Raw genomic sequence first — 20,044 nt, 5'->3', positions numbered from 1 at the left:
ACAAGAGCTGCATGCTCAATGAAGGCTGTGTCAGTAATTCCAGGAAGAAGGATGGGGAAAGAAAGCAATCCATAATCCTTTCCAGTCACCCCTCTAGCCAACCTAGGTATTTCACAGGCAAGCTCCAGAGGGAGCACAGGCTAGACTATATAGGCCATAAGGAAGGGGTGGGTTCCAACATGGGGCATTTGAGAATAGAGGACTGAATGAAAGGTGAAAATGAGGAGGAACCCTCATCCACATCATCAAAGAGAGAGAGAAATTAAAAGGTCTGCAGGTTATATGGTTTCCAAGGGCCAGATTGTGAATCACTTACTCACAATGGTGAGCAGTTACTCAAAGAAGTAATTCCACAGACCTTGATGGGACTCCTTGAATGAGTACAAGTGTTCATCAATGGGAGTAAGGGTTCCATAATCTCACCCTAATAAAATAGAACAACATTACTTTTTTAGATTAATTTTACTGCCATTAATTTTTATTTGAAAAAGGTGAGATGTATGGATGGGTAGCAAACACTTGGGGATTCTGTGGCATTGCCTATGAAATACAAGTACTGGCATGAAAACAATCTAATTATTATTAAGCATTTCTTAATGCCAGTGGAGTGCTTGCTGCTGTACAAGATACATAATGAAGACAGTCCCTTCTCTGAAGAGCTTATAATGTATTACGTTACAATCTACTTGAACACGTATACTGCATGTACACCTGCTGCATATTGTACTTTGTGCTGCATTTCAGTAGAGTAATGTGCATGGAACAGCTCGGTTCAGTGTGGAAAGAACACAAGCTAGAAAGCTCTTCTGTAACACCTAGAGTCACAATTGTTTTCAGTTAAGTAAAGAAAGAGCCTATTTAACTCCTCTGGCTTTGCCCTTGTATAAAAGTGAAGTTATCGATAAGCTGACAGACTCATTCATTGCTAGATTTGTGCCCTCAATTTTAAAACAGCAACACTATTCACATTGGAATTTTCCAAATATAGACTTGACAACCTAGTTCTGGCAGCCTGAGGGGAGAGGCATGACTACTTCACTAATTGGGACAATGAGCACTGTCTACAATAGAGTTTTCTCTGAAAACTGACTAGGTCAGTTGGATGGCAAATATACTATGTCAAACAATAACTCCCACTGGTGGAAAAGGTCCTTTTATACCTAACCTTTTTTCCTAATGAATCCAACATTTATATTACTATACACAAAACGTTACATTAATATTATTAGAAATTCCAAAGTTAAGCATTCAAAAATTTGGAATTGCCAGAATTAAAGTTGTCTTAAGGCTAACCTTAATTCAGCCTCCCTGTGCATACAGATTTCATAGTTTCATAAAGTTTAAGGTCAGAAGGTACCATTAGATCATCTAGTCCAGTGGGGCCCAACCTTATTACGCAGGTGGGTCACATAAACCTGCAGGCCAAACAGATTCTACACCCTTCCTTGTGTAAAGTAAAATGATGTAAACATGATGACAAAATGCTAATGTATCAGCCATTATTATATATTGTGTTGAAGCAGGATGCGGGCCTTATGAAATGCTCGGGTGGGCTCTGTATGGCCTGCAGGCCATAGGTTGGGCACCCCTGAGGTAGTCTGACTGCCTGTAGATCACAGGACATTAAATTATACGTGCACTGAATCAAAAACTTTAATTTGGCTAAAGCACGTATTCCAGAAAAGCATCCAATCTTGATTCAAAGACATCAAGAGATTATAATACAGGTTTTAATTACATGATCACATATAATTTTTTCACAGGATCCCTGTCTCATTCAATGCACAGGATGGACCGTGCTCAGTGAATGATTAGCTATTAAATATTTTATTTTATCCTTCATGTGTGGCTCCAGGCCTTATTTACTGCTCACTATTCAAACTCTGCTCTGAAGAGAGAATTGTTCATTTCCTGATGGGTTTTTCTATGGTGCTCATCACTACTAGTATCTGAGTGCTTCAGAATAATTAATTAATATATTTTCAAAAGTCCTCTGAGAGGGAAAGTTTATTGTTATACCCCCATTTTACAGATGGAGAACTGAGGCAGAGAGATTAAAGTATCCTCTAATTTTGGGTGTCCAATTTGAGACATCTGGGGCCTGATTTTTCAGAGTATTTAGCATTATAGAGCACCTCATATATCCAAAGCACAGCCCCTGTTGACTTCAACTATACCTGTGAGCGTTCAGCACTTATGCAAATTGGATGCCAGGGTCGCAAGTCAGGCACCCAGAAAATGAGGAACATACAGTTAGTGGCCACCTTTGAAAAATTTAAGTGACTTGCTTAGTGTCACACAATAACTCTGTGGTAGAGACAGCACTAGAATCCAGTTCTCCATGGCAGCATTCTACTGCCTTAACCATGAGACCCTCCTTTCTCTTCCTGCAATCTCTGCCCTCATTCATTATATACCTCTCAACTTAAGGTCACTCTAAGCTGCTTGGCAGTGCAGCAGGGGCCTGGAGAGCAGAGAGATAGGGGGTTGGCAGGCACTGGGGAGGGGAGCAAGTTGGGGCATTCAGGGCTGCCGCGGGCCTCTCCCCTGCCTCGGGGACAGAGGGGCCCGTCCTCCAAGACTCCATGCTGCTGGTGGGGAGAGGGGGGCCCCTCCCCCAGAGCTCCATGCTGCTGGCAGGGAGAGGGCTGGGGGGAGTCTTCTGGCCCCATCTCCGGGGCAGCCTGCCTGCAACCCCAGCTGGAACCCTCACCCCTCCCCCCCCGCACTCCAACGCTCTGCCCCAGCCCTTGAGCCCCCTTCCCACAGCCTGAACCCCTCATCCCCATCCCGGAGCCCTCACCCCCGCACCACAACCCTCTGCCCCATCCCTGAGCCCCTTCCTGCACCCTGAACCCATCATCCCCAGCCCCATCCCAGAGCCCTCAGTCCCTGCACCCCAACCTTCTGCCTTAGCTCTGAGCCCCCTCCTGCAGCCTGAACCCCTCATCCCCAGTCCCACCCCAGAGCCCTCACCCCTACACCCCAACCCTCTGCCCTAGTACTGAGCCCCCTCCCACATTCTGAACCCCTCGCCCCCACCATTAATTTTGTTATGTGCACCAATATGGAGGTGATTTGTCACACATCACCTCCATATTTGTGCACATAAGAAAATTCATTCCCCACATGAATGGGAAAAATTAGAGGGAACACTGCTCCCAACTTCTGCTACAAATGATGCAGGGGTCCTACAGACAATAGCCTCCTTCCTTACACAACCCTGATTCATCTCCAGAGTAGGTCCATCCTGTGCTCTAAATGAGGCAGAGATCCTTTGGAAAAAATAGTATTGTCGTCATATAATTAATGACTATCAGATTTGTAACATGGGGCTAAAGTAAGGTTGCACAGGCAATTTATCTAGCTTCAACTTCCAGCCATTGGATCTTGTTATATCTTTGTCTGCTAGACTGAAGAACCCATTATCAAATACTTGAGTGCACTAGTAGGCACAGACTCTTCTGCCCCTTCTCCCCAAGCTTGATCCCTTTTGTCCTGTCCCCACCAACAAGTCTCTTTTCCAGTCCTGTCACTTCCCCATCCCTGGCTCCTTGTCCCAGTGCCATTCTCCTTGCCTACCCAGTCCCAATCTCCACTCCTCAGGCTTCTCATCCCAGTCCTATGTCCCCCTCGAGGCTCAGGGTCTGAGTCCCAATCTTCTTCCCCACACGCAGTCCCAATCTCCTTGTGCAGCTCTCAATCACAGTCTCCCTTCCTGGCTCCTCATCCAATCTCAGTCTCCTCCTCAGATCCTTGTCCCAGTCTTTTTGACAGTCAGGCCCAGCTCTTATCCCAAACTCCAGTTCCTTATCAAATCTGCCTTCTCTCCCACATCAGTCAACTGACTCCCAGTCTCCCCACCATATTCCTCACTGGCTCCCAAACCCAGCCTCGCCTCCCAACCAGTCCCAGCCATCCAGTCTCCTTGCTTAACCAGTGCCAGCCCCCCCTCGAATTCCCAGTCAGTTTCTCTCCTCCTCACACTAGCCACCTTGTTCCAATCTATTATTTTGCTTCTCCCCAGTCTGGCTTTTAAGAACATAAGAACAGCCCTGCTGGGTCAGACCAAAGGTCCCCAGCCCAGTATCCTGTCTTCTGACAGTGGCCAATGCCAGGTGCCCCAGAGGGAATGGACAGAACAGGTAATCATCAAGTTATCCATCCCGTTGCCCATTCCCAGCTCCTGGCAAAGAGAGGCTAGGGACACCATTCCTGCCCAATAGCCATTGATGGACCTATTCTCCATTAACTTATCTAGTTCTTTTTTAAACCCTGTTATAGTCTTGCCCTTCACAACATCCTCTGGCAAGAATTTCCATAGGTTGACTGTGCATTGTATGAAAAAATACTTCCTTTTGTTTGTTTTAAACCTGCTGCCTATAAATTTCATTTGGTTACCCCTAGTTTTTGTGTTATGAGAAGGAGTAAATAACACTTCCCTCTTTACTTTCTCCAGCCATGATTTTATAGACCTCTATCATATCCCGCCTTAGTTGTCTTTTTTCCAAGACTTTTTTGAAAAAGTCCCAGTCTTCTTAATCTCTCCTCCTATGGCAGACGCTCCAGGCCCCTAATAATTTTTGTCATCTTTTTCTGAACCTTTTCCAATTCCAATATATCTTTTTTTGAGATGGGGTGACCTCATCTGCATGCAGTATTCAAGGTGTGGGCGTACCATGGATTTATATAGAGGCAATATGATATTTTCTGTCTTATTCTCTATCCCTTCCTTAATGACTCCCAACATTCTGTTCGCTTTTTTGACGGCACTGCACATTTTGTCCCTTCTTCACTCGAATCAGGCATCAACTCTCTTTGCTTTGCCTGGGCGTCAGCAGGGAAGTCACTGAAAGCAGAGGAGACCCAGGCTCCTTACTTGCAGTAATGGGGATTCCACCTTAGACCAGGGCAGCTGGAAACAGAAATTACAGGGAAAGTCTGATTTCATCCCTGTAGCCCTGAGATAGAGCATGCTCTGTCACTCTGGGGTGGGGGCGGGGAGGGGAAGATGGCACAAGTGCGGTCTGGTCACACACAGGGGTTGTAAGGTGCTGAAGCATGCTCAAGTGTACATGGAATCTCTGGAGATTTCAGCAGCTAAATTCTAGCAGTTTCTACTGGGCATGTGTGAACTGAGATTCTTCAAAGGCTTTTCACTTGATTAAATTTAGGTGGATTTTTACAGCGATGGCAAAAGACACATGCTTGATAAAAAGACCATGCATTTGCCAAACTTCAAGCAGAGGAGCATGAGAGTGTCGCAAAGAAAAGATCACCAGATTTTTTTAACGTAAGTAAAGCAATAGTTCCCCCACCCACCCCTTGTTTTGTTCTTAGAAATGGCTGAACCATTTTGGCTAAAATTTTCTAAAAAAATTCTGCTGGAGGAGACACCTGGCATAGAAAATTTCAGCCCAAATGGTTAAAGTTTGACAAAGTTAGAAGTGGGGCTTCTATTTTGGGGGGTTTATAAAATTTCACTTTTGGGGGGTTTTTAAAGCAATTTTTGAGTTTTATGTAGATGTCCAAATATCTGGGGTTTCTCCTTATACCACCTATAATGAGTAATCTCTTTGTACTGTTCTCTAGTGCGCTGTAACACAGTACCGTTTCAAACAGCAGTAGGGAACCTTTGATGCACTCCAACAGGGTTTTCATGGACCAATTAAGGTGCAACACATTAGTGTGCTTCACAAATCGCCCCGTAGTCTTTATTACTGCTCTATGTAGAAAGCCCTTAGATAGAGGTAACCTTTTCTGGTGTTTATTGAATATACACAAATTTTCTTTTTTCTTTTTGTATAAGAAGCTAGCAAACAGGAATGGCTAACAGGGGAGTTGTTGGAGGAGCAGCATGAGTGGAGGGCTAGGTACACTTAGGATTCTTTAAACTTAAAGCCAAAAACACCCCCTGACAAAAACAAAAACATCAACAAAGGAACGAGCTGCGGGAGTAAAAAGAAAATGCAGGCAGAAGTCCAGGAACAGAGTGGAGCGATCCAGTTTATTGCACCCAATGCAGAATGTATGATTACCTACCCTATGGGCAGGTGGCATAGGTATGCATTCGGTGCAAGGAGCTCCTGGAGCTCAGAGACCGTGTACAGGCTTTGGAGACCAGAGTGGCTGAACTGGAGGAGCTAGGGGAGACAGAGAAGTACATAGATGAAACTTTCCAGGACACAGTAGAATGGTCCCACCCCTGGTCTGACAGCCTCTGTGCTGTTGAGGAGGATGAAAGTCACAGGGAAGGAGAACATCCAATTAAGCAGAGGGAAATGATCCCATAGTTGGAACGCTCCTTCCAGATGATGTTGTGGTATCCTCTCGCACTGAGGATACCTCTCTGGGGGAGGAAACTCCAGTTATTAGGAAGAGACAGGTATTAGTAATGGGAGATTCGATCATTAGAAACATAGATAGCTGGGTTTCCGATGACCAGGAGAATCACATGGTGACTTGCCTGCCTGGTACAAAGGTTGCGGATCTCGAGACATCTAGAAAGACTTATGTGTAGTGCTGGAGAGGAGCCGGTGGTCGCAGTATAAGTAGGTACCAATGACATAGGGAGGGAAAGGAAAGAGGTCCTGGAGGCCAAATTTAGGCTGCTAGGTAAGAGACTGAAGTCCAGGACCTCCACAGTAGCATTCTCTGAAAGGCTTCCAGTTCCACGTGCAGGGCCACTTAGACAGGCAGAACTGCAGGGTCTCAATGCGTGGATGAGACGATGGTGTAGGGGTTTACATTTATTAGGAACTGGGGAAACTTTTGGGAAATGGGGACCCTATACAGGAAGGATGGGCTCCACCTAAACTAAAATGGAACCAGATAGCTGGCACTTAAAATTAAAAAGGTCATAGAGCAGTTTTTAAACTAAGGTCTGGGGGAAAGCCGACAGGTGCGGAGGAGCATGTGGTTCGGACAGAGACATCCCTTAGGGGAGGATCTATTAATGGAGATTATCTATGTCCTAGTAAAGAGGAGAGGAGGAAGATGATAAAATATAGGTAGGATCTGATGAGAAACAGTCAAATGAAAAAAAGTCCCATTCAATTACATCATGTAATGGCAAACAGCTAAAAAGTGACAAGTTTTTAAGTGACAAGTTTTTAAAGTGCTTACATTCCAATGCTAGAAGTCTAAATAATAAGATGGGTGAACTAGAGTGCCACATATTAAATGAGGATATAATGATATAATGGGCATCACAGAAACTCGGTGGACTGAGGATAATGGGACACAGTTATACCAGGGTACAAAATATATCGGAAGGACAGAATAGGTCGTGCTGGGTGGGGGAGTGGCACTATATGTGAAAGAAAGCATAGAATCAAACGAAGTAAAAATCTTAAATGAACCAAACTGTACCACAGAATCTTTATGGATAGTAGTTCCATGCGCTAATAAGAAGAATAGAGCAGTAGAGATATATTACTGATCACCTGAGCAGGATGGTGATAGTGACTGTGAAATGCTCAGGGAGATTAGAGAGGCTATTAAAATAAAAAAAACTCAATAATAATGGTGGATTTCAACTATCCCCATATTGATTCGGTACATGTCACCTCAGGACAGGATGCAGAGCTGAAGTTTCTTGACACCTTAAATGACTGCTTCTTGGAGCAGCTGGTCCTGGAACCCACACGAGGAGAGGCAATTCTTGATTTAGTCCTAAGTGGAGCATAGGATCTGGTTCAAGAGGTGAATATAGCTGGACTGCTTGGAATAGTGATCATAATATAATTATATTTAACATCCCTGTGACGGGGAAAACACCACAGCAGCCCCAAACTGTAGCATTTAATTTCAGAAAGGGGGACTACACAAAAATGAGGAAGTTAGTTAAAAAGAAATTAAAAGTGAAATCCCTGGAAGCTGCACGGAAACTTTTTAAAGACACCATAATAGAGGCTAAATGTATACCCCAAATTAAAAAACATAGTAAAAGAACCAAAAAAGTGCCACCATGGCTAAACAACCAAGTAAAAGAAGCAGTGAAAGACAAAAAGGCATTCTTTAAGAAGTGGAAATTAAATCCTAGTGAGGAAAATAGAAAGGAGCACACACACTGGCAAATGAAGTGTAAAAATATAATTAGGAAGGCCAAAAAATAATTTGAAGAACAGCTAGCCAAAGACACAAAAATTAATAGCAATTTTTTTTAAGAACATCTGAAGCAGGAAGCCTGGTAAACAACCAGTGGGGCCACTGGACGATCGAGATGCTAAAGGAGCACTCAAGGACGATAAGGTCATTGCGGAGAAACTAAATGCATTCTTTGCATCAGTCTTTATGGCTGAGGATGTGAGGGAGATTCCCAAACCTGAGACATTCTTTTTAGGTGACAAATCTGAGGAACTGTCCCAGACTGAGGTGTCATTAGAGGAGGTTTTGGAACAAATTGATAAACTAATCAGTAATAAGTCACCAGGACCAGATGGTATTCATCCAAGAGTTCGGCAGGAACTTAAAAGTGAAATTGCAGAACTACTAATTGTAGTTTGCAACCTATTATTTAAATCAGCTTCTGTACCAAATGACTGGAGGATAGCTAATGTGAAGCCAATTTTTTAAAAGGGCTCCAGAGGTGATCCAGGCAATTACAGGCCAATAAGCCTGACTTCAGTACCAGGCAAACTGGCTGAAACTATAGTAAAGAACAAAATTGTCAGACACTTAGATGAACATAATTTGTTGGAGAAGAGTCAACGTGTTTTTTGTAAAGGGAAATCATGCCTCACCAATCTACTAGAATTCTTTGAGGGGGTCAACAAGCATATGGACAAGGGGGATCCAATGGATATAGTGTACTTAGTTTTTCAGAAAGCCTTTGGCAAGGTTCCTCACCAAAGGCTCTTAAGCAAAGTAAGCTGTCATGGGATAAGAGGGAAGGTCCTCTCATGAATCGGTAACTGGTTAGAAGAGAGGAAACAAAGGGTAGGAATAAATGGTCAGTTTTCAGAATGGAGAGTGGTAAATAGTGGTGTCCCCCAGGGATCTATATTGGGACAAATCCTATTCAACATATTCGTAAATGATCTGGAAAAGGGGGTAAACAATGTGGTGGCAAAATTTTCAGATGATACAAAACTACTCCAAATAGTTAAGTCCCAAGCAGACTGTGAAGCGCTACAAAAGGATCTCACAAAACTGTGTGACTGGGTAACAAAATGGCAGATGAAATTCAGTGTTGATAAATGCAAACTAATGCACATTGAAATACATATAAAATGATCGGGTCTAAATTAGCTGTTACCACTCAAGAAAGATCTTAGAATCATTGTGGATAGTTCTCTGAAAACATCCACTCAATGTGCAGCGGCAGTCAAAAAAGCAAACAGAATGTTGGGAATCATTAAGAAAGGGTTCAGAGTAGCAGCCGTGTTAGTCTGTATTCGCAAAAAGAAAAGGAGGACTTGTGGCACCTTAGAGACTAACCAATTTATTAGAGCATAAGCTTTCGTGAGCTACAGCTCACTTCCTCAGATGCATATCGTGGAAACTGCAGCAGGCTTTATATATACACAGAGAATATGAAACAATACCTATTCCCACCCCACTGTCCTGCTGGTAATAGCTTATCTAAAGTGATTTCCAGCACAAATCCAGGTTTTCTCACCCTCCACCCCCCCACACAAATTCACTCTCCTGCTGGTGATAGCCCATCCAAAGTGACAACAAAGGGATAGATAATAAGACAGAAAATATCATTTTGCCTCCATATAAATCCCTGGTACGCCCACATCTTGAATACTGTGTGCAGATGTGGTCGCCTCATCTCAATAAATATATATTGGCATTGGCAAAGGGCAACAAAAATGATTAGGGGTATGGAATGGGTTCTACATGAGGAGCAATTAATAAGACTGGGACTATTCAGCTTGGAAAAGAGATGACTAAGGGGGGATATGATAGAGGTGTATAAAATCATGATTGGTGTGGAGAAAGTAAATAAGGAAGTGTTATTTACTCCTTCCCATAACACAAGAACTAGGGTCACCGAATGAAATCAATAAACAGCATGGTTTAAAACAAACAAAAGGAAGGATTTTTTTCACACAACGCACAGTCAACCTGTGGAACTCCTTGTCAGAGGATGTTGTAAAGGCCAAGACTATAACAGGGTTCAAAAAAGAACTAGATAAGTTCATGGAGGATAGATCCATCAATGGCTATTAGCCAGGATGGACAGGGATGGTGTCCCTAGCCTCTGTTTTCCAGAAGCTGGGAATGACTGACAGGGGATGGATCACTTGATGATTACCTGTTCTGTTCATTCCCTCTGGGGCACCTGGCATTGGCCACTGTTGGAAGACAGGATATTGGGCTTGACAGACCTTTGGTCTGACCGAGTATGGCCGTTCTTATGTTCTTAAGGGTATTTTATCTGTATTTATCAGTTAAAACTGAAAATCAGAATCCCTAATGATAAGTTACTGAAAACAAGGTCTTATAATAGGAAGTACTAGCAAACCTTAATTGTAGGTGGTGCTACCATCCCTGCCTAAACTACAATACAATAATGAAAGCTATTGATAGCTATAAACTGATGGGTGCTCCTACATTTCTGATTTTTCTGCATTCATGACACTAAACAGAAGAAAAACTGTCCCTTACTATGGTCTCCTTTCAGGTGCTTGACCGATCTAGTACAGTATGGACCATGTATTTCATGTTAGGGACCATTAATCAAGAGAGATTCTATTGTGAAGACCCTCCGCCTCCTACTCCTGAATCTAGAACCCATAACTTCATTGCAGCAACCTAAGAACATGGTTATCTGAAAAAGTGATATCACAGCAACATTAAGGATATAAACTCGGGGTGATAGGGGAGCTGCTTTGTTATCTTCTCCCAATTAGCTGTACTGCAGCTGTTTGTTTCCTAGTTGTGCATCCAGGGCTTTACACTGATTATTCATTATTAGCATATCCCTCTCTTGTTGCCTGCAGCTCCCATTGCTCTAATCTCTCCAACTGCCTTTTCAGTTTGGTTTTATCCTCTTGTGTGTTTGATACTTCCATTTTGGAGTCCCCTATGAATTTGATCATGGTTGAATTTATGCTAAAGAAACACAAAATAGCCAACAAAGAAAGACACAAAGCAGCCACATGGAGTACAGAGTAATTCCACCTTGAAGTTCTCTATGAATCACGGGCTGAAAGCTACAGGCCGAGTATATATACATTTTTGTTTCTGTGATGATGAAGAACAAAAATATCCCCACTTTGCAGTTCTCCAAAAAAATCAAAGGGTGACATTCAATCCTGTGCAGACATCTAGCACAGGGCCTATGCACCACTCAAATCCTATTCAAGGCTGTAAGTGGGGAATTTTACCCTAAAACCATAGCTTGGTTCAGTTTTGGTTCGGTTCAGTTTTGGTTCAGATTTATAAACATTTTGCATGTATCTGCAAACATTCACTTCAAACCATATTTTCAAATGTAAGTGCACTGCTTAATAAAATGCACGGCTTTTCGTACGAAGCACATCTAAGATGATAATAAAGCAGTAAATAAACTTCCAAACTATCAATGTTGCAGCAATTAAAATATTTACGTCTGACACAAGTTCTGATGAGTTAAAGACTTTCAACCCAATCCTGAATTAGTAGGTTCAAGCTATCCAAATGATTCTTGGAATAAAGTAACTCACCCTCTGCATTAGAGAGACAATGGCATCCACTGCTGCTGTCAGACTCTTTCCCTCTTATTACAGTTAACCAGGAGCATAAACACCATAATGAAGCTGAGCCCCTGAAAACTCACCAGGCTGTGCATAATTTCCACTCCAGCTGGATTCACTGTAAGTGCCTCATCATACAATTGCTTAGCCTCCTCCAAACTGCCTTTCATCTCTGCAAGTCTCCCACGCATGTACAGCACAGTGTGAGATGTGGGGAAAAGACTAGCTGCCTCCTGGATACAAAAGCCTGCTTCTTCGAGATGCCGTTGTTCCATGAAGAGTTCAGCTACAAAACAAAAACTACCATTAGTTTAAATAATTCAGTAACCTTTATGCTTGTAATAATTACACTTTCTCCCTTAAACACATTAAATTAGAAGGTCTGGATCCTGCAAATGCTTACTATTATGGTTAGTGCTTACTACTGTGAGTAGCTCCATTGAATCGAGACTAATCTTAGCAGTAAGCATAGAGAAAGGTCTCAATTCAGGAAAGCATTCCTGGCAAACTTTAAGCACATCCTTAAAGTGCTGTCCTGAAAAGGGACAGACTTAAGTATGTACTTAAATGTTTTCTGAACTGGAGCTAAATATGTGCTGGATCTGGCCCTAAAAGAGCAGTATTAGTAGCTATGTAAGGCTATTGCCAAACAGATGGAAGGAAGGCAGAATAAGAAGTCATGGTTGTCTGGTGGGAGGTTTGACAATGTCAGAGTAATAGGATACATTTAACTGAGGGGGCAGTTTCCTTATTTAAAGGGGAACTCCAAACCTGATTTTTGTTAAACGGACTAATTTCTCTCAGTGAGTTTTCTGATTCTCTATAAAGGTCTATATTCTGTATATTATAAACATATTATATATTAAATGTCATATTTATTACTAAGAAACACAAGAATGCACTTGCCATGAAGACAGAGATCTTAAATGAAGTCACTAACTGAAAATGCGATTGTTTTGCTGTTTACTTTCCTCACCAAGTAGCAACTGTACTAATGCTTTTCTCGCAAAGAAAAAATGGAACAAGCATAGACTAATGCGCTTTACTGACACTAACAATTTGTTTGTTAATATAAACACGGAACACGATTTATTATGAACTAAATCCAACTCCTAATATTCTGAAAAACCTCAAAAAGGCTTCACAACAGGACATTCAGATTTCATTGAGCCATGTATTTGAAATAGGAGCTTCTAATATTAAAAACAAATACAGTAGTTCTCATTACTGCCACCAGGGAAAAGCAGCCTCAGTTTCTTTGTTCTATCACCTGATCATGTTACCTGTGCTAATCAGCTGTGGAGGCTGCTGGACTCATTTCTGTATTCATTCCATATTATAGTAAGCTGCAGCCTTTTAAAAGCTTGGTTCAAAATTTTCAAACTCAGGTGCTAAAGGGAGGCAACTGATTCCGTATTTCAACACCGATTTAAATGGCCAGATTTTCAGAGGCAATGAATAACTTCAACTACAAGAGAAGTCAACGGGAGCTGTTGAGGCTCAGCACTTCTGAAAATTAGGTGTCGAACCTTTAGACACCCTAGTCTGAAAATACTGTCCGTAGCTTGTTGGATGACACAGATGCTTCAAGGGATTGGTAAGGAGATACGGAGCTTTCTGTCTGCATGTGAACAGATCAAAAATACATCACAGGTTGGTAGTAACCAAAAGTTATTGCCATCTGAAGGCTGTTCCATGGCCTATCTGAAATAAGATTATGGCCTCAGTCTACATTGCAAGTGGCACTTATTAGCAGACTCCGAGTGGTCAAATAAGGAAGGGATACAATTTCTGACTCCCATCTAAACCCTGAGGGTGGTCTTTCCAGGTCATGGGTGGGACACTGTGGAGAAGCTTGCACATAGTTGGCCATGCCTGAGCTGTATGTAGATAAATGATGCCATTCTCCAGGGTTATCAATATTTCTCCTTTCATAAGCAAAACATTCACCTTTTAAAAGGAGTTCACTTTTTAAAAGAGGCCCATATACTCTGAAAAGTTCTGTGTATTATTTGCAGGAAAGAAACTGCATGCTTAACCAGAATAAAATCTCGGCATATACTTCCTTCCCAAGGCTCCAAGGGGATGCAGATATCTCATTAAGCTGAGGACATGCTGAACGTTATTCCAATTTTGTGGGCAGGCAATATTTTATTTGCTCTTCCCAAAGCGAACAATAGTTTTCCTGCCAAGTGTTGCATGGCAGCTGAGGATGTGCATATGGTAACAATGCTGACTTGGGTATGCAAAGTAACAATTCACAGCCTGAAGAAAAATACATTGTTTGCTAGCACAGAAGTATGAAGCAGCACAAGACCAGGGATGAAGTTAATGGGAGTTTCACCACTGATTTCGATGGGGTCAGGATTTTACCCCAATTATTAAGGGCCAACACCTGCACTCAGCTAGGAATAAGTTGCCAGCAGTAACATCCTTTAGGTTTGCAGGGAGGAAGAGGAGCACCCAGCACCTAGAAGACCTTGATTCAATAAACTACTTAAGTGTCTAATTTAAAGCACTTGAGTAGAACCACAGAAATAATTTGAAGTTAGGCACATGCTTAAGTACTTTTCTCAGTCGGGACCTGAATGAGGATAACAACAGTGGAAATACTGCATATGCATATTACCATCTTAGTTGCTCTGCTACCAACCAAAACAAAATGCAACTCAGACCATATAAGGTAAGAATGAAGGTCAGAAGGGAAGAATGTGAGATTACTTACAGCCTGTAACACAAAGTATGCAACGTGAAGAGTACTTATTCTTCCTTTTAGCTGTGCCTGTGTGTCTGTAAATCCTTGCAGTACTCACAATTATTAAAACAACTTGGAATATAAGTAAGATACACAAATTGTATTTTATGGTATGGTAATGTAACATATTAAACTTCAGTCCATTTCTTTGCAGGCTCAAAAGTCAAAAGATGATTTAAAGGTGTGGGAAGTTAATTTCCACGAAGAAAGAACAACATTGGACAACATCCAACTCTGTACCTTGTTTTTCTTTTCTAACAGATCGATTAAGAATAAGGACCTTCCTGACAGAAGCACAACGGAAGTGCTTTTGGGTTGGAGAAGCAAGTAAGGAAAGGAAAGCACCCAGCCAACTAAAAGATACCAAGGGAAATATTTTAGGTTTACATGTTTCCTAGAAATTTATTTTACACTTCTATTAGTCATTCATTCTATTTACAGATGAAAAAGATACATTTATAATCAAAATTGAAAAACCAAGGAGTCATTTAATCTACCTGGTTAATGCTCCCACCCCTTCACCATTATACTAAATATTGCCCTAGTATTGCCACATTAGCACAGTCCAACACATAGGATCACAGAGCATGCTCCCTTGCATCATCTTGCTTTCCATACATTTCTGACTAGTTACTTTGTTGGTACACTGGCAAGCCCCTAATAGGCAGCTCTATTTGGAAAAGATGCAACACCAGGTACATGCCCCAAAGCAGTCCAGGGGGTTGCTCCTCAGATGGAGTGAATAGAGTAAGATGGTAGATGTGATCTGCATTTCCTTACTTGTGAAAGGTTCTTAGTTTCAATGAAGTCATGCAGGAGTGTTAAACTGCTGGACTGAGGAATTACTCTTCCTTCTGTGTTATTTACAGCTTATGATTCCAAACAGGCTATATCCACTGGTATGGACACAGTATATTTCTCACAGCACAGCTATAAGTTTGACAGCTCCAATGTCAATCATCCTCATAAAGGCCCAATAAGAACAATGTAGTTGTGCCATATTAAACTGGGCTAAATGACCAGGGGTTCTCAGAGTGCTTCACAGTGAGACTACGTAAAAGAAAGATCATTTCAACCACTGCCTCTTCTACCAACCTCCCAGGGCCAACAGCAGCAACTGCTACCATGGACAGTTATTAGGAAGAATTCAGGAATTTTTAACAAGGCTGTGTCTGGGTGGATTGAGAGGGAAAAAACAACCCTGCACTGCCTCCTTTCCCTCTGCTTTTGAAGCCCAATCCTGCATCCACTGAAGTCAATGGGAACAGTTACTTCAATGGGTGAAGAATTGGCCCCTTAATCTCTTCTTCCCATTTGCTCTGTTCCTTTCTCTCCTTTGTTCCCCTGCACATGTTGCCCAGCCACCTATCCCTTTTCTCCCCTGCTCCCGTGGACACTCTTCTCTCGCTAGTGGCTCCAGACGCCTCTGACAACATTCTGTAATCACTATTTCCACTGGTCGCTCCAGTCTTAATCCTGGGTTTGGTGTGAGAGGCGAGTTCACATAGCCTTTCTTATGTAGCAACAACCCTGAATAGGCTGGCTCCACCTCCTTGCTTCCAGCCATTTCCGCTGGCATCCAGTCTCATTTACATTTAGTTGGAACCAAGGAAAGGCGCCAACATCAAACCACCTACCAGCAGCAAATACTCTGCAGACCACACTTTGAGAACTTCTGCCTTAGACTCTCTAGCTGTTTAGTTCTTTGACAGCATCCTGTTAAATAGTTCATCTAAATAGAATAATAGCCATTTCTACATCAAAGAGCAATTAAGAGTTTAGTGCTGGACCTTAAACTATGACTTTATTCTGGGGCATGTGCGTGTTTCAAAGTGGTATAAAGAATGATTCTCCCTGTCACCAAAGAATCCTTTTCACAGAGGTAGGAACAATGGGAATTCTATCCAAAGGAACAAAAGATACTTTAAGTGACTTTCTTAATGTGATCCACCCAGAGCAAAATCTCAATCCTTCTGAAGTTTGAACACATTCACTGGTATCGGAGATGCAATGTTTAACTCTGACAGCTGCCCCAAAGCTGATTGCACCATTCCATTCTGTGTGTCAGCTGGATCTGAAATACTGATCTAAGCATCATCTGCATAAACAATACCGCTGCAAACTACAGTGCTTAAATAATGCTACAAATACCACACAGTAAAATGACCATGGGGGGAAGCCTTGGGGGACCTCCTCTCCCCATACTGTAAGAAGATGACAGTTCCTACAATTATATGTGGTCATATATTTTCTGTTCCACTGAATTCATTTGTTTTCAGAAGCTGTTGGCATTTGGTACCTCAACAGCCCGTGGCCTTGTAGAGAGAGCCACTTCTTTGCTTATGCTTTCATCAGTGATTAGTCTCTTTATTGCCCCTGAAGAGAGATCTTTTTGCTTCTGTAAGACGACCTTAACGTTTAATCATCAACCAATCCTGTCTGCCATTATCACATTATTATGCACAGGGCTGAGGATTCAGGGGCAAGTTAGCCAGAGGATTCTCTGGGATACATCCTAAACCTAACCGACTCATTTGATACAAAATGTATATGCTGGGAAGGTGGAGAGGGTGAAATCATCATGTATTCCCAAGCCAGCTGCAGAAGCAGAGCCTAGCTGCTTATTTCTTTGAACCCTGATAATTGATTTAGATTCTCAAGGCTGTCTTTGCAAGGAAAAGGGCTAGAAAATACCTGTAAAATGGAATCTGAGGGAGTGACATACATTTCTTATTTCAAAAACAATAGGGTGCTTGGTCACAGGCTACACAGGGCCCAAAGGATGACTCAGCAACTTTGTTTACAAAAGTTACATAATAATGACACAGAGTTATGTGTATATGTCACAGAGAATGACACAGAGTTACAACAGGTCACTTGTCATACCAATGGTTGCCAATGTGGAGTCCCTGTGGGGACCTGCCATGGGTCATGCATGGTCACCAAGTGAAATTAACAGGCAGCAGATTTAAAACAAACAAAAGGAAGTATTTCTTCACACAACACATAGTCAAACTGTGGAACTCTTTACCAGAGGATGTTGTGAAGGCCAAGACTATATAACAGGGTTCAAAAAAGAACCGTCTGCCCGAAGCTGGGAATGGGAGAGGGGGGATGGATCACTTGGTGATTACCTGTTCTGTTCATTCCCTCTGGGGCACCTGGCCTTGGTCACTGTTGGAAGACAGGATACTGAGCTAGATGGACCTTTGGTCTGACCCAGTATGGCCGTTCTTATATTCTTATGATCTGTCCCATAAGCCAGGGCTGGAATAAGCCAGAACAGTATTCTGGCACTTTTGCTGCATGGAGGATGCCATTTTGTTCTCAAAATGGCATCCTCAGCACAGCATGAGCTCACACGCACTGTGCGTGAGAGATCATGTTGGCGGGGACATTCCCATGCTGGCAGGTGCATTCTGGTAGTAATGCAAACAAAAGGGGTCCAGGACAGTTAGGCGCCAAAGGGGTCCTTGGAAAAAAAAGTTTGGAAACCACTTCTCTATACTATGGCTCATTCCAAACAAAGCGGTTGCAAAATGTACCAAAGAGCCATATTAAACTTAGGGACAAATCCTTTAAGTGAGCACGTAATGACCGTCATTTTAGCCGACACATCGTAGGTTGTACTGGAAACCTCCAGAGCCAAAAGCATCAGTCGCTACAGTTTGAGCTAAAAATGTACCTGTATCTGGGGGCTGTAACACACACACTCTGTGGATCAGAACGGCGCAGAACACTCACTGACCAGAGGTTGTATGCACATAAGACCAAAAAGCAGGAGAGCTGTCAAAGTCGTGCTGTGTGGGGGCAGCCAAGGGCAGTCTGCCTGGAGAGGCCCTGCATAACTGGCCCACATTGAACCACTGCTCCATGGCAGGATGGAGGCAGGGCAAGGATGGTCAAGGGCCACATGTCCACACATGATGCAGACCCCAAGCAGGGTCAGTGCAGTGGTCCAAATCCACTACTAAGGCCAGGGACATCCAATTACTTTTAAATAGTAATTATTTTTTAATCATAACATAATTAACCTGTTGAACTCACTGCTAAAAGACTTCATTAAAGCTAAGAGCTTAAAATATTCTAAGAAAGATCAGACATTTATATGGATAAGAACATCCACAGTTACATTATACAGGGTAAAAATGTACACAGAATATAAACTGTCATGATGTAGGGCAGAAGCCATACACTAACTGATGGCAGGAAGAAAGTTCTCCTATGGGCAGGGTGTTGTTTTTTTTTTTAATTATAAGATTTTTTGCACCTTCTCCTGAAGCATCTGGTAGTGGCTGCTGTCAAAGACAGGACTCTGGAGTAGCTGTACCACTGGTCTGATCCTGTATGACAATTCCCAAGGTCCTATGATCAGGAGTGTTTTCCACAGCTGGCATGTGAAAATGTCCTGCTTTTTTCATAAGTGATTTGTGTGTGCACCTTATTCCCATCTAAGGCCCTGATCCTGAGAGATGCTGACCAACTGGGAGTTGCAGGTGCTCTATACCTCTCAGGTGTGGCCCTAACTCTGGAACTCTCTTTAGCCATCATCTGCGAGGCACCAAGCCATTACCGTGCCTTTTACTGGTGGATGCTGAAGATTTAGTTTATGTAATTTTAATGTTCTTTTGCCTTCTTTCTAGGGGCTGGGTTTTGGAAAAAGTATAGGCATGTAGGATTTGCCACCTTCTATCAGATTACTGGTCCACAAAGTCCAGTATCCTGCTTTTGGCAGTGACCAATATCTGATGCCTCAGAGGAAGGTGAAAGAAATCCATAATGTGCAGAACTGACTATGAGGAGAAGAGTCCTTTTGGTTTCTCTGGGCTGTTTACAAGAGATGTTGGATGGAGGTAATGGCAAGACAGAGATGAACCCAACCATCCCCATGGTTCAGAAGTGTTTGCATTTGAGAGTTTAGCTCAGGCTCCTTTCTAAACAGACACTTGGCCTATGCTGGAGGAGCCTGGAGCAGGGTCTACTAAACGGGAAGACCTAGTGATACCAACGATGGCTTCCTTCCTTCAACAATAACATTTCACAGGGAACAAGGGCACCTCACATTATTGCTCCTTCCATCCAGATTCAACATGAAATGTAATCCACACCTCCTATTAAACATTCCAGGCTAGGAGAGTAAATACTATGGGGCAGCCTTCCTTATTGTGAATCTTTGTTCAGCTGCATACTTGCTTTGTAGTAAATGCTCTGATGTTAAGCATAAGTCTTCTTCCCCCTCTCCCAGGTTCCAGCTTCTTGTATTTATCTAGTTTATGTGACTGGAAAGAACACCCAGCAAACCTGCAGCATTTTAAAAGCTCAAGAATTCAAGTAATGAATGGGCAATTCTAAAATTTCAAAGCACTTTTTGAAACAAAAATATTTAAACTGCTTCAGCAGCTGCTACCACATTGTAGGATAATGGCTGATCCTCGATATCTCACCAAAGCTGGTAAAGAAATCTTACAAATCTTAAACAACTTCAGCAACAACGCAATGTTTGAGGGGGCTTAGGGTCATTGCAAACTAAGGAGGGAAAGCATCTAAAACACTTGTTCAAACAGCACTAATGTGAGTACTACTGGTTGATCTGCATGGC

The 20,044-nt window shown here is 42.4% G+C and overlaps 1 protein-coding gene across 3 annotated transcripts in view; it reads right to left on the bottom strand.

The window, feature by feature from the left end:
* TTC7A (tetratricopeptide repeat domain 7A) overlaps positions 1-20,044 on the bottom strand; it is a 276,049-nt gene that overhangs the window by 45,659 nt on the left and 210,346 nt on the right. For all 3 annotated transcript variants that reach the window (XM_084622482.1, XM_084622481.1, XM_084622483.1), the window contains one exon: positions 11,774-11,976. In XM_084622482.1, the coding sequence (XP_084478608.1) occupies positions 11,774-11,976 (203 nt within the window). The remainder of the gene's footprint in view (positions 1-11,773; positions 11,977-20,044) is intronic.

The sequence above is a fragment of the Lepidochelys olivacea genome (genome assembly GCF_965140295.1).
Source record: "Lepidochelys olivacea isolate rLepOli2 genome assembly, chromosome: 3".
NCBI classification, from domain to species: Eukaryota; Metazoa; Chordata; order Testudines; family Cheloniidae; genus Lepidochelys; species Lepidochelys olivacea.
Note: the sequence above shows the minus strand (reverse complement) of the source record. Positions and strands in the feature narration are given on the sequence as shown.